The sequence below is a fragment of the Dreissena polymorpha genome, chromosome 13 (assembly GCF_020536995.1).
Source record: "Dreissena polymorpha isolate Duluth1 chromosome 13, UMN_Dpol_1.0, whole genome shotgun sequence".
Taxonomy (NCBI): domain Eukaryota; kingdom Metazoa; phylum Mollusca; class Bivalvia; order Myida; family Dreissenidae; genus Dreissena; species Dreissena polymorpha.
This window is the reverse complement of record NC_068367.1, coordinates 13,716,344-13,734,197: the sequence shown is the minus strand read 5'-3', so window position 1 is coordinate 13,734,197 and position 17,854 is coordinate 13,716,344. Positions and strand designations below refer to the sequence as shown.

At 36.4% G+C, this 17,854-nt stretch overlaps 2 protein-coding genes across 7 annotated transcripts in view; both read right to left on the bottom strand.

The window, feature by feature from the left end:
- Nucleotides 1–17,854, bottom strand: part of LOC127855831 (glycine--tRNA ligase-like) — a 254,818-nt gene that overhangs the window by 104,690 nt on the left and 132,274 nt on the right. The window lies entirely within an intron of this gene.
- LOC127855839 (neurogenic differentiation factor 1-like) lies at nucleotides 681–16,183 on the bottom strand. The gene is made up of 2 exons (XM_052391725.1): nucleotides 15,949–16,183; nucleotides 681–2,456 (listed from the first exon to the last, which is right to left on the bottom strand). The coding sequence occupies exon 2, from the start codon at nucleotides 2,452–2,454 to the stop codon at nucleotides 1,429–1,431; it is 1,026 nt and encodes a 341-aa protein (XP_052247685.1). The 5' UTR covers nucleotides 2,455–2,456; nucleotides 15,949–16,183; the 3' UTR covers nucleotides 681–1,428.

The window sequence follows — 17,854 nt, the reverse complement described above, 5'->3', positions numbered from 1 at the left end:
CACAAATATGTGATACGTTTTTATCAAACGTCAGTCGATAAATAATTGCACTTATTCCAAGGCCAGCAAATGTAAATAAATTAAAAAAACGTATAAAACAATGTTCAGGCACATAAAGGTAACATACAAATGCATTTCAAGTCAGCATAAATCGTTCGACATTCAATAATAGCCACATCAACAGGCGCATTTTTAGTTGTGATTTTTATAAATATTTATACTGCGTTCATACCGAAAAATCGCCCAAAGGTCTGAAACAATTAGGCACATTATAACAATGTCTTAAAAAACATAAACTATTTTTGATTGCTGACAACAGTATTCTTTAATATTTATATACTTAATACACTTAATCTCCAGATAACTTGAGAAATATGGTTGACCTCAAACTCCGCGCAGAGGTTTGACTGGAACAAGCACAATCTCAACTCAGAGTTGTCGTTCAATGCTCTTACATAAAATGAGCCTTGTTCTGAGAAAACTGGGCTTAATGCATGTGCGTAAAGAGTCGTCCCAGATTAGCCTGTGCAGTCCGCACAGGCTAATCAGGGACGACACTTTCCGCTGTAATGGTATTTTAGTTTCAAGGAAGTCCTTCCTTACCGAAAATCAAGTTAAGGCGGAAAAAGTCGTCCCTGTTTAGCCTGTGCGGACTGCACAGGCTAATCTGGGATGACACTTTACGCACATGCATTAAGCCCTGTTTTCACAGAACACGACTCTAACGTGAATGAAAGTTATTTAATCGTCGTGCAATAGATTGAAACCAGGATACATAGCTCTTTCAAATCCCTGCCGTTACAACCAACCACGTCCTGATAGCTGAGCCACGTGGTAGAATAATTTTCCAGTTGTTACTGTCCGTTTTTAAATTTAGATCATTTATTTGTGTAGTATGAACCGGAACTTATACAAAATTTTCAAATTATAAAAAAATATACTACTTTTCATTACATAATACTTAAAACAAAATCCTTCCATATCTGGTCGGATTTTTATATAGCAGAGATAGTATGAGAAAACATGGAACGAAAACTTTGCGTGGAGATTGGGTTGATCCCTGATCTAGTGTTCTGTAGTCGTTTGTGTGTCGGTTTAGTCGTGATATTGTCCTACATTTTAAAGACTAGAATGATGCAAAACAAAATGCTTAAAGTTGGTATGTTGCATTAGTCCTTACTCTCTTCGTTATTGTTTTGACAATTCATAACTTTGAACTCCGACAACACAAACTAAAAAGAACTACTTTCTATCTGCAAATATTCCGCGTTGTTATTAATTAAATATCAGTATCCCGTAAGTCGTATAATTAATGGTACACAAAAAGATCTACAAAATACGTGTCAATCCCGCGCTATTTTCGCATTGGTTATTGTTTTATTAGAATGTAAAAATCATTATCGAGGTTCCTAATTTATAGGAAAAGGTCTATCGTGTCATCTGGTCAAACATGTTGGAACTTCCCGACAAAAAGGACATATCGGTCTCAGCCATTTGATCCACCAGCGAGTCCATTATCGCACAGTGTTGACCGTAGCCTTGATTCATGACGCCTTGTTGGCTCATCTCAAGCTGATCATACGGGGCGCTACTATGACGATAAGTCTCCATTACATTATCACAGCGCATGAAACCCGATGACGTCATAGCCTCGACTTGGAGACTGTTGTCTGGGGTGTAACCCTGGAGCGGACTCATTATCCGAGGTGAAACGTACCCGTTCACCATAGAAGGCACGCTTGATTGAGGCATGTGGTTAAGAGAAGGCATAGAATAACACGTGTTTCCTCTGGACGGTGAATAGCTGTCATATCCGGTGAAATCATGGTTTGCATAGTCACTGGTTCCTAGCAGTGGATTCACGTAGTCTACAGAGGAGTTTTCATATAAAAACTGATACGATTTCGAATAAGAGGCGGACTCCGGAAGTAGAGTCCGGGGATTCAACTGCAGACATCCTGCAACAAGATTCATAGTGTTCTGGGACAACCCCTTTGACAAGGCTTTCGCGAAGGTCACACCGTCCGGTCTGACACCTGATTTGAGGATATTCGCCAGAGCGCTGATATAGTTACAAGCGAGGCGGAGTGTTTCTATTTTTGAAAGTTTCTGTGTTTTTGAATAACACGGCACGTGTTTACGCAGGTTATCCAACGCATCATTAAGACCGTGCATTCTGTTTCTTTCGCGCGTATTTGCTTTCACTCTACGCATCCGCAAACGCAGCAGTCTTGCTTTCGTCATCTTCTTTTTCTTTGGTCCTCGCTTCTTCGGAACCTTCTGCGTATCATCGGCATCTTTCGCACTTTTCGTCACCGCTTTTTGGATTTCGTCGTCTCCAATTGGTGACTTGCCAATCTCGTCGAACTCCGAGAGGTCAAGGTCATCCTCGATTTGAAAGTCCGAGTCATCCTCGCATTCTATGTCGTCATGGAGAACTGAACGCGTCGGCATCGCTGGAAAAGGCACATTAGTATTGAAAAGTATGGATATTATAATGCATGTTATTAGACGCGGATTTGTGTTATTTTAAATAGGTCATTAGATGACGCATCGAAACGAGATTAAACTTAATACCTCAATAGCTTAAACAAAAGCATAAAATGAAATGGAAAGCCTGCTAAGAATAAGAAATTAACGTCATGGCCATGTTTGAAAGCCGTGTTTCAATGATAATTCGTGTCAGTGATTTTTTTATTTTATTTGGACATACGTACACGATGACTATATTGACCCAACTTTATTCAACATTTAAAAACGACAAGCTGATTTCGCATGTAAAGCTAGTAGCCGGGTTATTTTTTCATGTCAATACAAACGCCCGTCTTGCTTCGACAAATACCGTCATCCCGCGCAAAACAGTATTTGCTTAAAGGGGCCTTGTTGACGTTTTTGGTAAATTGACAAAAATGAAAAGAAATGATTCAGACTTGCTATTTTCGTTGCAGTTATGATAATTGCGAGGAAACAGTAATACTTAACGTTTATTATGCTCTAAAAAAATCCATCTTTTGACGATTAAAAAACCTGAAAATTATATAGAGGATTTTTGTTGGATTTGGTCGAATATCGATTTTAATTCACGAATGATCATAGAAAATATATTTTTTTATGATCACGAGTGAATAAACATAGATATTCAACCGAATCCAACAAATTTTCTTTTTGTATGATTACAAATTATTATTATTTTATTTTTGCCATTCCAGAATCAAATTCCCTTTTGGGCGCCCGAAATGTCATTACATGTATGTTCAAGGGAAGCTACTCCGTATGTTGTTATAAATATCCAATGCAGAGTAGTCGCCCTTGGTAAAATTGTGGTTCACAATAGCGAAACCAAACGCGTATCCAAAAAATAGCTCCAGTCAAGCAATTAAAGTTATCGATAATTTTCAATGGTAATTTTCACTGTTTGAAACGAAACAAAACGTATCCAAAAATAGGTCCGGTAAAACAATTAAAAAGTATCGATATTTTTCACCTTTAATTTTCACTGTTTGAAACAGTGAATTATCAGTTTTAATTCTATGATATTTCTCTATAAACCACTGGAAAGCATTAAAATAAATAACGTTACAAACGCGAAACGATTGAATAATTTGGAGAGTTCTGTTGTAATCACAATATGCTGTGACATTACGAGGATTGCTTATACAGTGTATCAATTACACAAATATTGTATAAACACTGATGGCAGAGCGGCATAATTGTTAAACTTTTACTCCAAGGGTTAGTGGTTCGAGCCCAGTTGTGTGTTACTTTTTCTTTCTTATTTTTATTACAGCAACTATTTAATTCAAATGTTTACACTTATCAAAATGAAAGTTTTTAATGACAAGATTTAATACATGCCGAAATCTGTGAAAAGCTTTTATGGTATCTTTAGTTTCCAGGAAGTCCCTCCTTACCAAAAATCAAGTTTAGGCGGAAAGTGTCGTCCCTAATTAGCCTATGCGGTTTGCACAGGCTAATCTGGGACGACACTTTACGCACATGCATTATGTCCAGTTTTCTCAGAACACGACTCAATTTTACATAGATACTTACAATATGATTCTATGTTTTAAACTTTTGTACGCGACACCTAAACACATTAAAGAGATCGCCCCGCAGCGGAGCAAAGCAAGATCAAAGGCCACAAACTTCGTTTCGCCGGCATGTTCCTTTTCCGTTATCAAGGACCTGTTAAAATCAAGATCAGCAATTATTGGATTCAATGCGAAGACAGATTATTTATTAATGTCTGAAGAAGCGATCTTAACAATAAAGATCCCCTACACGCACAATTCAATTGCCTTTTGTGTTCAGAAATCCTATTCGTCAAAGGTGACCACCAAATGTGCAATGCACGCATGCGCACTGGTTCTACTTTCGGTTTATGACAACGACTACGCATGCGCGGTGGTCACATCGGTTTAAAACGAGGCGCATAATGATTAATCAGCACGGGACAGATTTTCGAGAGCGGGAGATGTGTATCGATTGGATTGTTTTATGTTGCTAGGACAATATAATGTGACGAAAAATGAGAGACACTTCTGTCTGTTTGATGTTGCTGATTATACTGCAATCTGTTCAACATTTGATACAATTGATCTTGGTTTTAACGGTAAAATTATTTTTTTAGGTATTTAGGAGAAGTCGGTAAAGACATGAATTTTGGTTATCTACAGAAGCGAAGAAGATCGCCGCTGAAATGATTTAGCTAGAAAGGTTACCGTTAATCAGCTGCATTATATTATAATTCTTTTTCGGTTATTCCATTTAGCGATTTTTCACCGGGCAAGCAGAGTCCGGAGGTCTTATAAGCACAGCTTAGTAATATCGACCCGATAAATTTTCTCCATCGGTCTCTGTAACGATGCCGGGTAGATATGATCTACCGGCCCTGTTTGCACGGTGTATAAAGTAGTTATTATTCTATGCGAATTTCGAAAACGTTTCACCCACTGCAACTATTATCGCTTCCCGTCGCTATTTTTTCCATAAGTTAAAATAACACTTTATAAACATGTTTATACAAGCGAGTCCATGCTTTACTTACGCCGTTTCATGAACTTGTAAAATGCGAAGCAAAATAAATCATCAACGATATCACCATTTCCGTACTAGACGACGCTATGAAATGGTGCGCATTACATAGATAAACAACCCATTGCTTTTTGACGTCGATTGTTTCATTTACAAGCACTGACGTTCATTCGGTACATAGATTTTGGCCCAGTCATGTCGCGACGTGACAACAACGACCCGCCCCGATTCAGGTCGTGTAACAAGTCATTTTCACATGTATTTGTAACTAGAGGTATTTGTAGTAACACGCCTTATTATTAATACATATTGGAAAAATAACGTATTAATTGTAATAGTGGGAATTGCGCTGAAGAATATTCATATGAGCCGCGTTCAGAGAAGACTGGGCTTAATGCATGTGCGTAAAGTGTCGTCCTAGATTAGCCTGTGCAGTCCGCATAGGCTAATAAGGGACGACACTTTCCGCTTTTATGGTATTTTTGGTTTCAAGGAAGTCCCTCCTTACCGAAAATCAAGTTTAGGCGGAAAGTGTCGTCCCTGATTAGCCTGTGCGGACTGCACAGGCTAATCTGGGACGACACTTTACGCACATGCATTAAGCCCAGTTTTCTCAGAACGCGACTCATGTATATAAAATTAATAATGGTGTTGGTGGCTATGGTGGTGATTCTGTTAATGCCGACGACGATTATGGAATGACGATGTCAGTTATGAAATGGAAATCAAAGATGGATATCAAAGGTTAATGACTACTTTCAAAACAATGAGACCATTAAACTGCTTTTTTATACAAACCATAGCGTTCGAAATGTCACTGGCTGGATTCATTAATTTCAATTAGTCAGATAAGGTTACACTATAAATTCTGTTACCCTACTGCACGGTCATAAAAGTGCATTAAATGGTTGAATGGTATGTGACGCGAACGCGCACGTGACTTGGTTACACCCGCGCTGGCGCGCTGTTGTTAGTTTTCCGATGAGACTGAAAACAAATTTGTTTCGTCAAACAATATTTGTGGTCATGAATATGATATACAGGTACACGCAATTAAAAATATATGAAGACATTTAAAACTGTTCATAAATTCACTCTCAATTGACATTGATAAATAAACATTCAATTTACAGCACCAGGACACTAATTTGAGTTCTTGTATCCGTATATGTATAGGTATGTATATAACTTTATTTCCTCCAAATATATGAAAAGCTGAACAAATAATAAGACACACGTTTGTAATAGTTAACAAAAAGCATAAGAGTAATATGTATACATAGTACAAAATCACATAATACGTCAGCGATCAACACAGTAAACATTGACATTATAAACAGAGAAAACTTAGATACACATGTTTGAACTATTATTTATAGGCATGGAATTAAATAAAATTGATATTGTTAAGGAAAATAAACCTCCCAGAGGTCATCGAAACAGAAAAAAAAAACAATACGCATATGGTATAAACACTAAGCATATAACATCATAGTGCAGCAATATATAAGGGAATTAGTGAGTACGCATGACGCACATTCACATGTATTGTCAAACCAATGCTGATCAAAGCATATGCGAAAACAATCTTGCATTCAAGGTACGAACACGAAATTCTAAAATAACCTCTGTTTACTGATCATGCACTCATAACGAATTTCGGCAAGGCTGATAGCAAATAAGAGACAGACTGGTTAACAAGTTACGACAATAAATTCTAGAATACATTCTCTTAAGTATTTACGACTACAGTGCCCAAGCAAGTTTTTTTTACTTTTTAGACGTATCCGTTTAGCCCACAATATAACGTTTAAACTTTTAAGCATTGTAAAATTTTACGCGCCTGTGTTAAGGAACGTTTGACACAACAATACGTCTGCTTGTTGTTCAAGCGGAAAACTGCACCATTGTTAGTAGAAGTCTACCCCGCATGTTTGAATGACGAATGCCATCATGCGTGTTATGTGGGAATTATTATAAGGGCAGAAAAAAGTGAGTGTTCAATTATTATTTTTCACACCATCGTGAGCACTGTTCCGCGAAGTTGTCAGTTCTGCTTGATTAACAGGAAAAATACAATATTCACGAATAAGTAATTGAAAATGTTGTTCAGTACAATGCCGTTGGTAAACGTTTCCTGCAAAATTTTATTGTCATTAAGATATTTCTAAACTGCTGCACCATATAACGGAGACTTCTATCGCTAAGTGCGACAGAGTTATTTTTGAAAGCTTTTCGCCTTATCAGTTTCAACTCTTAGAGTTAAGATACGGCCATCGATTTCGCTAACGCGGACCCCAGTAAAGTCATATTTATATGCGCCCTTAAGTGTTCGGTACACAAAATAAAACATACTTCACGGCGGCCGTCGCCAATGACGTTGTTAACAGTACTTTGTTTCCATGGCGAAAATGCTCAATAGCTGATGATTTCGGATCAGAATTAAGCCAATCAAAAGTTGCCTTGTTAATGGCGAGTGCTTATTGGCTAAGTTATGTATGCAGACAGTTCATGCATTTTTAATGCTGCGCTGGTAAGCAGTGTACAAGCAATATTAAACGATACGTTATGTTTAAGTTCAGTAAATACATCGGACGGTGATTTTCATCATATGACTTTATTTATCGAAATCGTAACTTATATTGAAAAAAGTAAAACTAATTGTACACTTGTTTCTTTATATACCGGTTAGTTTAATCGAAATTCCAGAAATATCGTCCTGAAACATGGTCTTTAAAACTAGAAATACTTTATTGATCACGCAATTTGATTGACTTGTTTGATCAAATTGATAATGTTTTAGAACATTTTAAAATTAATAATTTTTGTTCGTAAAATTCGCAATTCATTTTTGTTGTTGATTTTCTCAGTTATAATAAATGTCAATCAGAATCGGAATTTAACATTTATATAATTCTATTTCCTCCAAAAGGAATACACCGAGTACCCTGAATGGAGGCTGTCCTAGTTGGGCAAATTATTTCAAGGTTAATACCACATAGCGTGCAGCCATTAGAAGATGAATATGCTCGTTATAAAAATTCGCAATCCTTTTATTTATTTTGTTGTTGATATTCTCAGTTATGGAAAATGCTATTAAAATCAGTTAAAATTGTAAGGTACTGATCTGGGTTTTTTTGTTTTGACTGAGTTTTGAGTCACACGTGGGTATTTACTGAAATAATACTAGTTTCTTACTTTTACGGTATATAGTATATACACATGGTTTATATGAAATAATGATGTTTATACCGGTTGAAATCACTCTATATTCAAGCAAGTTATCTGTTTAACCCATTTATGCCAAGCGTCTAGAAAAAAGGCATAGGCAAACAGCGTAGACCCAGATGAGACGCCGCATGATGCGGCGTGTCATCAGGGTCTGCGCTGTTTGCTTACAGGAATTTCTGTAAGAAATATTCTAAATATAGAAATAAATATACTAGATATCCCTATTTTTTTAAATAAATTGATCCAATTTAGAAGGATGGGAGAGTCCACTAGGTATAAATGGGTTAAACGATGCAAATATAGTTTTCGGTGTTCGTCAGTGTTCACATGAAACTTTTCTCGTTTAAAATCCAAGGCGTCATTTAAGGACACTTTCAGAAAATGTATTTGTCTTCAATACTTATAAAGTTGCAGCTAAGTAATTTGTTTGCTAAGAAATGTTCACGTTAGGTTATCATTTAAACAAGAAGAACTAGTAAGATGAATTATGGATACATTCTCGTAGAATATTTCAAAATATTTGTTTCTGTTATATGCGTGAACATTGGTCACTTTATGATATTATGGACTTCTTGCACTCCAAACAAGAAAGACGAAAGTTCTTTACGCTTAGATCTATGGGGACGCACTTTTTTCGATTCGTAACATAACTGTTATAATCCTCAACTGCTTTCGACGGTCACTTCGTGTTCTTTAGTTTTGGTCGCTCTTTTATTATTTAAGATTTGAAAACTCCAGTTATGAACATTTCCACTGGGCTCGACATTTGATTTATCTTTGAAAGTCTCCATGGAGAAGAGATGTCGTAATTTGTAATGTTTATTCGCCCCACGTCGGCAAGCCCTTAGAAATGCGGTTTCGTAATGATTATGTTCCGGAAAACTCCTAATTCACTTAACATTAATAAATTCGATTAATGACATTATAGAAATCTTGCCATTTGGTAACATTTCAGTTTGAAAGGACGCCATATGCCCACTGGTTTGCTGGTCTCTGCTGTCGTTACTAAATACTGCCAAATATCGGGACATCTCGACTATGCCGAGATCTCCCGCGAGACAAATTACGTCATTAATTACGGACCGAGTCCAGACGACAAATTTAAATATTTCGGAACAATAGCTTCGCATCTACCCATCTGTCAGTCTGAAAATTTTACCGATATCTTTAGAAAACTATTCCAAGAAAGTGGATTAGCGCTCAAGATTGGGTTTATGAAATGTCTAGTCTCGCGCTGTGAAATTCAATACTGGTTTTAATAATCATCAAATCGACTGGTTTCGGATCAAAAAGATCATAGTTCCGCAGACGCTCTCGCGTGAAATTCGAGCGGCGCTCGAACAATTGTGGGGTTTCGGCTATCGGAAGTTGCACAAAATAACTCATTATTAGCCTATAAACGACATGTTCCGGAGGCAACCCGTTATTAAGCAATACTAATAAATATCGCATTCCGGATTATTAACTGCGGATAAAAGCTATTTTTGCGAATTGCTCAAAAGAAAATCGCTTACCTCTTAATAATTTTGGTAAAAATCCAATTAAGGTTTTGAAACCAATAATCGGCGAGCAACCACTATTTGATATCACGAGAAATGCTTAAATGAATAGCATAGGTTCCGTCATGGCCATATGGTATCAAAATATACTTAATGCATTCTGAGTTTTACGCTTGTAATAAATTGAATATTTTCTGTATAAAAAATATTAAAACCGGCTTCTTTAAAAACATGGCTGCTGGTTAATCTAAAATGTATGTGTTAAAAAATATTTCCGGATATTCAATTTAAATTAAAATGCCAATTACATCTATCTACTTGAAAGCATTCCGCCATCATTTGTCATGAAACCTGACCTTGTGGTATTTTGTATTGTTTGTGCGTGTGTGTGTGGGAAGGGGGTGGGACACAGGACCGTGTCCTCCTATTCCGTCGCTTTTTGGTATGTTTGGTTAGGTAACCAACAGCCAATCACAAGCGTCTTTTTATCACATAGGCGGAACTTTGCTGTCGAGCTATAGATTGTATAAGGTCCCTCTGCTCAGGAGTTTTAGGTCTTATGCATTACGACCGGTATTCCCAGAGAGTTTTAAGCATATGCATTACGACCGGTATTCCCAGAGAGTTTTAGGCATATGCATTACGACCGGTATTCCCAGAGAGTTTTAGGCATGTGCATTACGACCGGTATTCCCAGAGAGTTTTAGGCATATGCATTACGACCGGTATTCCCAGAGAGTTTTAGGCATATGCATTACGACCGGTATTCCCAGAGAGTTTTAGGCATATGCATTACGACCGGTATTCCCAGAGAGTTTTAGGCATATGCATTACGACCGGTATTCCCAGAGAGTTTTAGGCATATGCATTACGACCGGTATTCCCAGAGAGTTTTAGGCATATGCATTACGACCGGTATTCCCAGAGAGTTTTAGGCATATGCATTACGACCGGTATTCCCAGAGCCCTGCTCATATTGTCATATTTGGATTCGAGTAAATTTCCCAGCGTCCCTGTCTAATCTACCCGTACGAAAAAAGTTCGAAACATAGCTGCAATTCCCAGCTGTTCCTTTTTAGTGAAACTGGAACACTTTCATTATTGGTGAGGTCTGAGGTAGGGAGGGTGGACGAACCCAAACTTGTCCGGTATGTCCTACACAACTAACATCTCTTAACTCCCGTGTAAGAACAGACCCCGGGTCAAAACGGCGAGATCAAGTTGGCATTCCAAACAACCCGACTATGCAAAAACATAAACTGTAAAATAGCTTGACTAATTTTAGTCCCCAAAAATCTAGCTTATGAAACTTTACATGAAAATAGAAGGTAGACAAATCCGTTTTGTTCTTTCACCTCAACAAGTAACATTTCTTCGACAAGGTTATCAGGAAAAACCTGTTCGAAAGTTTATGCACTGTGTAATTGGAGCATATAAACACATAGAAATAAATGTGCGCATTCGCGCATACTGGTCTGGATTACCCTGTCCGCTAATGCGACCACGAAATCTTGCTTGACTTTATAGCGGACACAATTTCTCCCGACCAGACTGGGCGAATGCGCAGGCATGTCTTTAGCTACGCAGTCAAAAATGGCATGGTCACACGACACATTGTAATATATGTTGATTTCAATGTCTACAAAACGACTGCATCAGTCCCTGATACAGCTGGAACGACGACAAAATGTATTGTGTATATACATATTCACATGTTGTTATCCACATAACGAAAGAAGACAATTATATCATAAATCGTTTCAATCAGCTATTAGCTAATAACATATTAGATGTCGGTAATTAGTTCGTGTTTTCTACGCTATATCATCATTATCGCATCTGTTAATTGAGTTCATGATCGAGCTAGTTACCGCACAATGAATTTTAACCGCATTCGATTCACCTGTGATGTCGCTATTTGAGCGATTGACAATAAAAACGCTGTTCATTTTTTTTTATACAATTATTAACAAGTTATTATTAGAGATATATTTGAGATTGTATCTTAATTTGTTTGTTGATTGGCCTTTATTCGACGAGAAAAAAGCATTTTTTAGGCGTTTGTACAATCAATCAGGAAATCGCCTACGGTACTAAAATTGGCAATAACGTATACTTTCTAGTTTATGTATGATAATATAAACTATTAATCTAGCAATTTTGAATTTTGATCGATTTTCTATAAAGTATCGTTCGTTTTTTGTCTGGTCTCATTGAAGCCGGAATGCCGGGTAACTATTTTTTCATCCGCATTCCGAATAGTATGCTTTTCATGGGTGTTTAATTTGGCCAACATGCCCAGCACGTGCTTGACATCCGGTTCGCATTTACGGAGGACATCTGTGATTATCGAGTTGTTGACTTGTGGCTAAGTATTTTCTTTTCACTAAGTTATTCGATGTTTCCCATATACAAAGAAAGAAAACAACTATTTCCTGCGTGCAGAAAAATCTAGTTTTTATTTCAATGGCAGAATAATAGTGGACATGTTAGAACCAAAATGTATTTATCGTTGTCGGCCAATTAACAGCGATGTTTCCGTTTTGCCAATTAAAAGTATGTTTTTTGGCAAATAAACAGTGATTGCCGGTTTTTCGTTTAGCCAAATAGATCTACCGGGTAATCGAAATAGTATTTTTAAATAAAATAACATATTTCTTAACTTGAGTCTTTTCAGTCTGTGCAATTGAGTCTTGGAATTAAGAGAAAAGTATTCTTCCTTTGAAATAACACTTGCTTTTAATTGGGTCCAGCTTTTTTGTTCACTATTTATACCGTTGTCTTTTATTTCCACATACAATCCTTATTCAAAGTTACGAAAAGTTTTTGTTACATTTCAAAATTTGGATACTGAGGTTACATATGCCAATTAGATATCTCAAGACCTTAACAAGGAAATTGTGCTGCAACTTTCATTTCTTTAAATTGTAATGTATGTATTTCAGAATCATAATTCGTTGGAATTTTTAATAGCAATCCACTCAGAAAGTTTTAAACGCGGTATATTTAATGAAAAAATTGAATGTAATTTGTCACATTGATTAGGAAAGTCGATAAATGTGCAGATGTGTTTTAAAAGAAAACTGAAGTGCAGTAGCCGTCATCCATGGTCATAAGGTCCACTCGATGTTCAATAGCCAGTTGCAACTGACCAATGGTCACGTGATAAGATATCGCGTGTTCAAGATAATTTATATCTTTATTTTGCTAAATATATCGATCTTAAGCTGTCACTTGACACGTATTAATGTACTCTAGAGTTGGTTAATATTGACACTGCAGTTGTATTAAGTGGGTGCATAAATATGTCAGCGAATTTTCAGATTGCTACAGCAATTTGACGTCGATTTATATCCACGAAATGCACGAGGCGCGATGTTGGAGTTCGACGTAAGTGTGCCATTTAGGTGTTGAGAAAAAATAATTCATCGCGCCATTTTCACTGGCAAGGCATTAACAATTATGCAAGCGTTCAAAAGATGAATTTTAATGAAATAGATACTATCCGCATTTGCAATTTAAGTGTAGAGAAGAAATAATTTATCGCGCCACTCCCTAAACAAGCATTTACCATTATATAAGAGTTCAAATGATGACTTACTGAAAGGATTAGAAAAAGTTAGCGAATTCCGGAAGTTTTGTCACATGCTTAAAAATAAAAAAACACATTGATTGAAATAACATTACTAGCATAAATGTATTGTGTCTTCAATGAACAACTTTACATGAATTCTTTGAAATAATAACGCGTTTATTACACTGTTCGTCCATATTGTGCGGACACGGTGCCTCTGCCACATGACTTTTTAAGATCTGTGTTTGGAGAATAAACCGCGACCCAGTTTTTAATGATGTCTTTTTTTTAAATATATATTTCACCTTTTTTAATGGGATAAAGTGGAGAGCCCGCTCATTCGTGAGAGTGTTCTATAGGTATCATGATCTTTTTAAACAAATAAGTATTTTTTCAGCAAAGTGCAACCGCGCGTTTGTAATATGAAGTCACAACACTGATCCGACATTTTCCTAACCGTTCAAACGCGCGGTTGCACTTTACTGAAAAAAATACGATTTGTTTAAAAAGATCATAGAAAACTCTTACGAATGAGCGGGCTCTCCACTTCATCCCTTTAAAAATGGTAAAATATTTAAAAAGAGATCCTTAAAAATGTTAACTCGGTCGCGCTTTATTGTCCAAACAAAAAGTCACGTGGTATAGGCACCGTGGCGGAGGAGGATGTGGCAAACAGCAAAACATACCATCCGGGCATTATTAAGTTTAGTCGGGCCGCCCAGCTCATTTGGAAGGGAAGTGGACTTCAAATAAGAGGGTTGCATGGCGATCCCGGCACGGCCACATAACTAATTTAGGAAGTGGTCGTGATTTCGTATAGCCGATCATTCGCACTTAACATGAAGGAGGGCAGTTGTACCCATGTGTACCCACAAAATATGTGAGTCTGTGAATTGACTGACGAGATATAAATTACAAATGAATGCGGCGAAAATAATACACAAACTCACACTCACACAAATAAACCAACGGAAAACGACAGTTTTGGTCCACAAAAATAATTCCGAAAGAAAATAGTACCAAAAAAATCGTTTAAATATATACTGCATTATACACAATTCCGTGGTCCTTTATTTATGGCAAGTGACCAATTGTCGAAACAGAACGGCACAATACGAAACAACATACAGACATAGTAGAATAAAGCTGGGATCACCGCCTTGGAACGGTCAATGCAAAGAATTGGGGGGTTTAAACCGGTTTTAGAGCGCTCAACCTCGCACTTGGCCCAGCAATATTCATGATACATCTAAGTGTAAATACAATTTAACATAATAGCATTGCAACTCAAATTAAACAATGATAAAAAAGAATAAAAACACATTCAATTTAATTACCATTTAATTACACATTGGTAGGAAGGAGACCAGAGCAACAGAGTTACAACTTTTTGAGGAACGATGAAATGAAATTACGAACAAGTGTCAACTACGTCCCTTCTTTTTACAAAAAGATTTAAGAATATAGCATCATATAGTTAATATTTCAGATCATCATCGTGCAAATACAGGAAGAAGCAGTTATACTGGGTGTAAAAGATCCATATTACATAGCTTGGCAAACTAACATTAATATATATTGTGTTATAAGGCCCATCCGCGCCGTATGGTGAAATGTCCATAATATCCAGCTATGTAATTTTAATTTAAAGTTATGACATCTTTGGTGGTCTTAGAGTATTGTGCCATGGATTAGGGAAGCGAGTCGGGAGGGGGTTGAGAAATGAACACCCATACCAAAGTCAAATGCGCCAAGGAATTGAACCCGGCTCGCCTAGGCGAGAAACGGGTGCGACTACCGCGGCGCTTACAGGGCCGCATAGTATAGCTCGTTTGGTCGTGTTACCGCAGTTTTGTGTTGAAATATGCGCAGTAATTCAAAAACGGAGTGAATAATGTGTTGTAAGATAAACGGGCCTGTGCCGATGTGACATTTGTAATACATCAGTGATTCAAATGTTGACGTGTTTTTTTTTATAAATGGATTTGGTTTGAAGAAAGAGACCATAGATTTAAAAATCAGACAGTATCCCAAAATAAACGATTTTATAGTCTTGAGTTCTATTCATAAGGGTTCGTAATTAAATAATGATAATGATGGTGGTGGTGGTGGTGGTGATGATGATGATGATGATGATGATGATGATGATGATGATGATGATGATGATGATGATGATGATGATGATGATGATGATGATGATGGTGGTGGTGGTGGTGGTGGTGGTGGTGGTGGTGGTGGTGGTGGTGAAGAGGATGATGATGATGATGATGATGATGATGATGATGATGATGATGATGATGATGATGATGATGATGATGATGATGATGATGATGATAATGATTTACTTTAAGCGTAATTTTCCCGACCGATGCACCAACAGCAAAATATGCCGACCTTCTCAAAAACAAAATAATAATAAATTAAAAGAAAGAGGATAATAAAAATAACAACGACAACAACAACAACATAATTTCAGCAATAAAGCTTACAATAAAGCTTCTTCCCTACAATAGTGAATATAAAATTAATAATAAGTATAATAATCCTAAAAATAATAAAACTACTTATCGCGAGAAAAATCATGTCCATAGTTAACTACAAATATCTTACCTATTCGCTTACCTCCGCTGGTTCTGTTTATATAAATTTGTTATCACGTTTTATTTTAGCATTTGAACATATTGATGGTTTTTGATTTGGTTTCTTCTTGGATAAAAGTAACTGTTTATACACAATATTTATTTCCGAATTCACATATGATGTATTTCTTACTAATTAACAAATATCACACAGTTGGGTTATTTAAAAATTGCGTCTTAGACTTTTGATTACACTATTCCGAAATTCCGTACTTTGATTCCATTAGTTCCTTTTAAAGCAATCTATTGAACAGGCCCCTCCCCCTTGTATCAGAAATTCCAGAGTTTACCGTTAGTAGAGCTAATTATTATGCAAATAATAGCAGGCTCCTTAATGCGCTGGCGTGAACCCAGTGTCAGGGCGCGCATCTGTTCGATTTGCCTCGATCTGAAGTTTTGTGCGCATATGGTCAAAATCGATTATGGGAGCTTTGATTTTCAAACGGAAAAAGAACAGTCCCGTTAGAAAATGGAGGGCGGTAATTAAGTTAATAATGATGTCTCTATAAAAAAAAAAATCTTTAATAACAAGAAAAATTAATCGCGAACGGTCAAATGTCTTAAATATGATTGATTCATTTTTTTAGATTATATAAATGATGGGTAGACAATTTCCAAATAGACATTATTCCATATGTATGTACTTCAAAAATCCAATGCTTAAACAGTGTAACAATGCGTAATTTTAACTATATTGTGAAATAATAATACTATATATCAATTTTAATTTAGTTTAAGGGACATATCATTGGCGTACATAAAGTAAGAAAAGGATTTTTATTTAATAACTTAATGGTGGCTTTATACATTATTAAAATATACCGCAATTTTCTCTATTTCAGAAAAGTTCTGGAGTATTGTAAATTTTTATTTTAAAGGGGCCTTTTCACAGAGTTTGTCATTAAATGCTTTATATTGATAAAGGTAAACATTGGATCTAAAACGCTCCAGTTAAAAATCAAGGATAAAACTAAAAAAAGAAAAAAAGTGAGCCTCAGCAGGGCTCGAACCAGTGACCCCTGGAGTCCTGGAGTAAAAAGTCTACCACTTAGACCACTCGACCATTCTTCCAGATGCCTTTGTTGTTGTTCAGAGTTTATTTATAGGTCCCAGGCCTCTTCACGAGCGAGGTCATTTTAGCTGGACCTGATTCTTCCAGATACAATGTCAAACGTATTTTATACGCTATATAAGTAATCCTCGTAGTTTCACAAAATATAGCAACAACAACAGAACTCTCCAAATTATCAATTCGTTTCGCGTTGCAACGCTTTATAATTTTCAGGTTTTTAAATCGTCAAAAGATGCATATAATGGCTATTTTAGAGCATGGTAAATGTTCAGTATTACTGTTACCTCACAAATATCATAACTAAAACGAAAATTTGCGAATATTTAACAACTTTTTTCAATTTTGTCAATTTACCCAAACGTGAAAAGGCCCCTTTAAGTTAACATTTTCTTTAAACGGGAATTTTAAGTCCGACTGGAATCCTAAAACGTTGAATACTTTGTTTATGTTTTGTTAACGATTTCGTTCATATATTTAAATGAGCAGCACATGGAATAAGACCTATTTTCGTATGAAGCGGTATCGACGAAACCGATTTATTTCATATGCTTTACCAGCTATCGAATAAACAGCAAATATTTATAAAGGAAAATTCTTTTTTACCGATTTAATGGATTTCATTATTTTCCAGTAAGATATTTATTAAAAACTATCTCTGCAAAGTTGTTATATTTAACTATTTCGGGAGCGTTGCTCGTTAAAAGACACACAGAATACAATTACTTAATCACACGATATGGGCGGATTATCTCTGTTCAAAATACAACGAAAAAACTGTAAAGTAGCCAATGAAAATGCAAAATTG

Excerpts from the sequence above, each read along its gene's own strand:
- LOC127855839 (XM_052391725.1), bottom strand. The coding sequence starts at position 2,454 with ATGCCGACGCGTTCAGTTCTCCATGACGACATAGAATGCGAGGATGAC.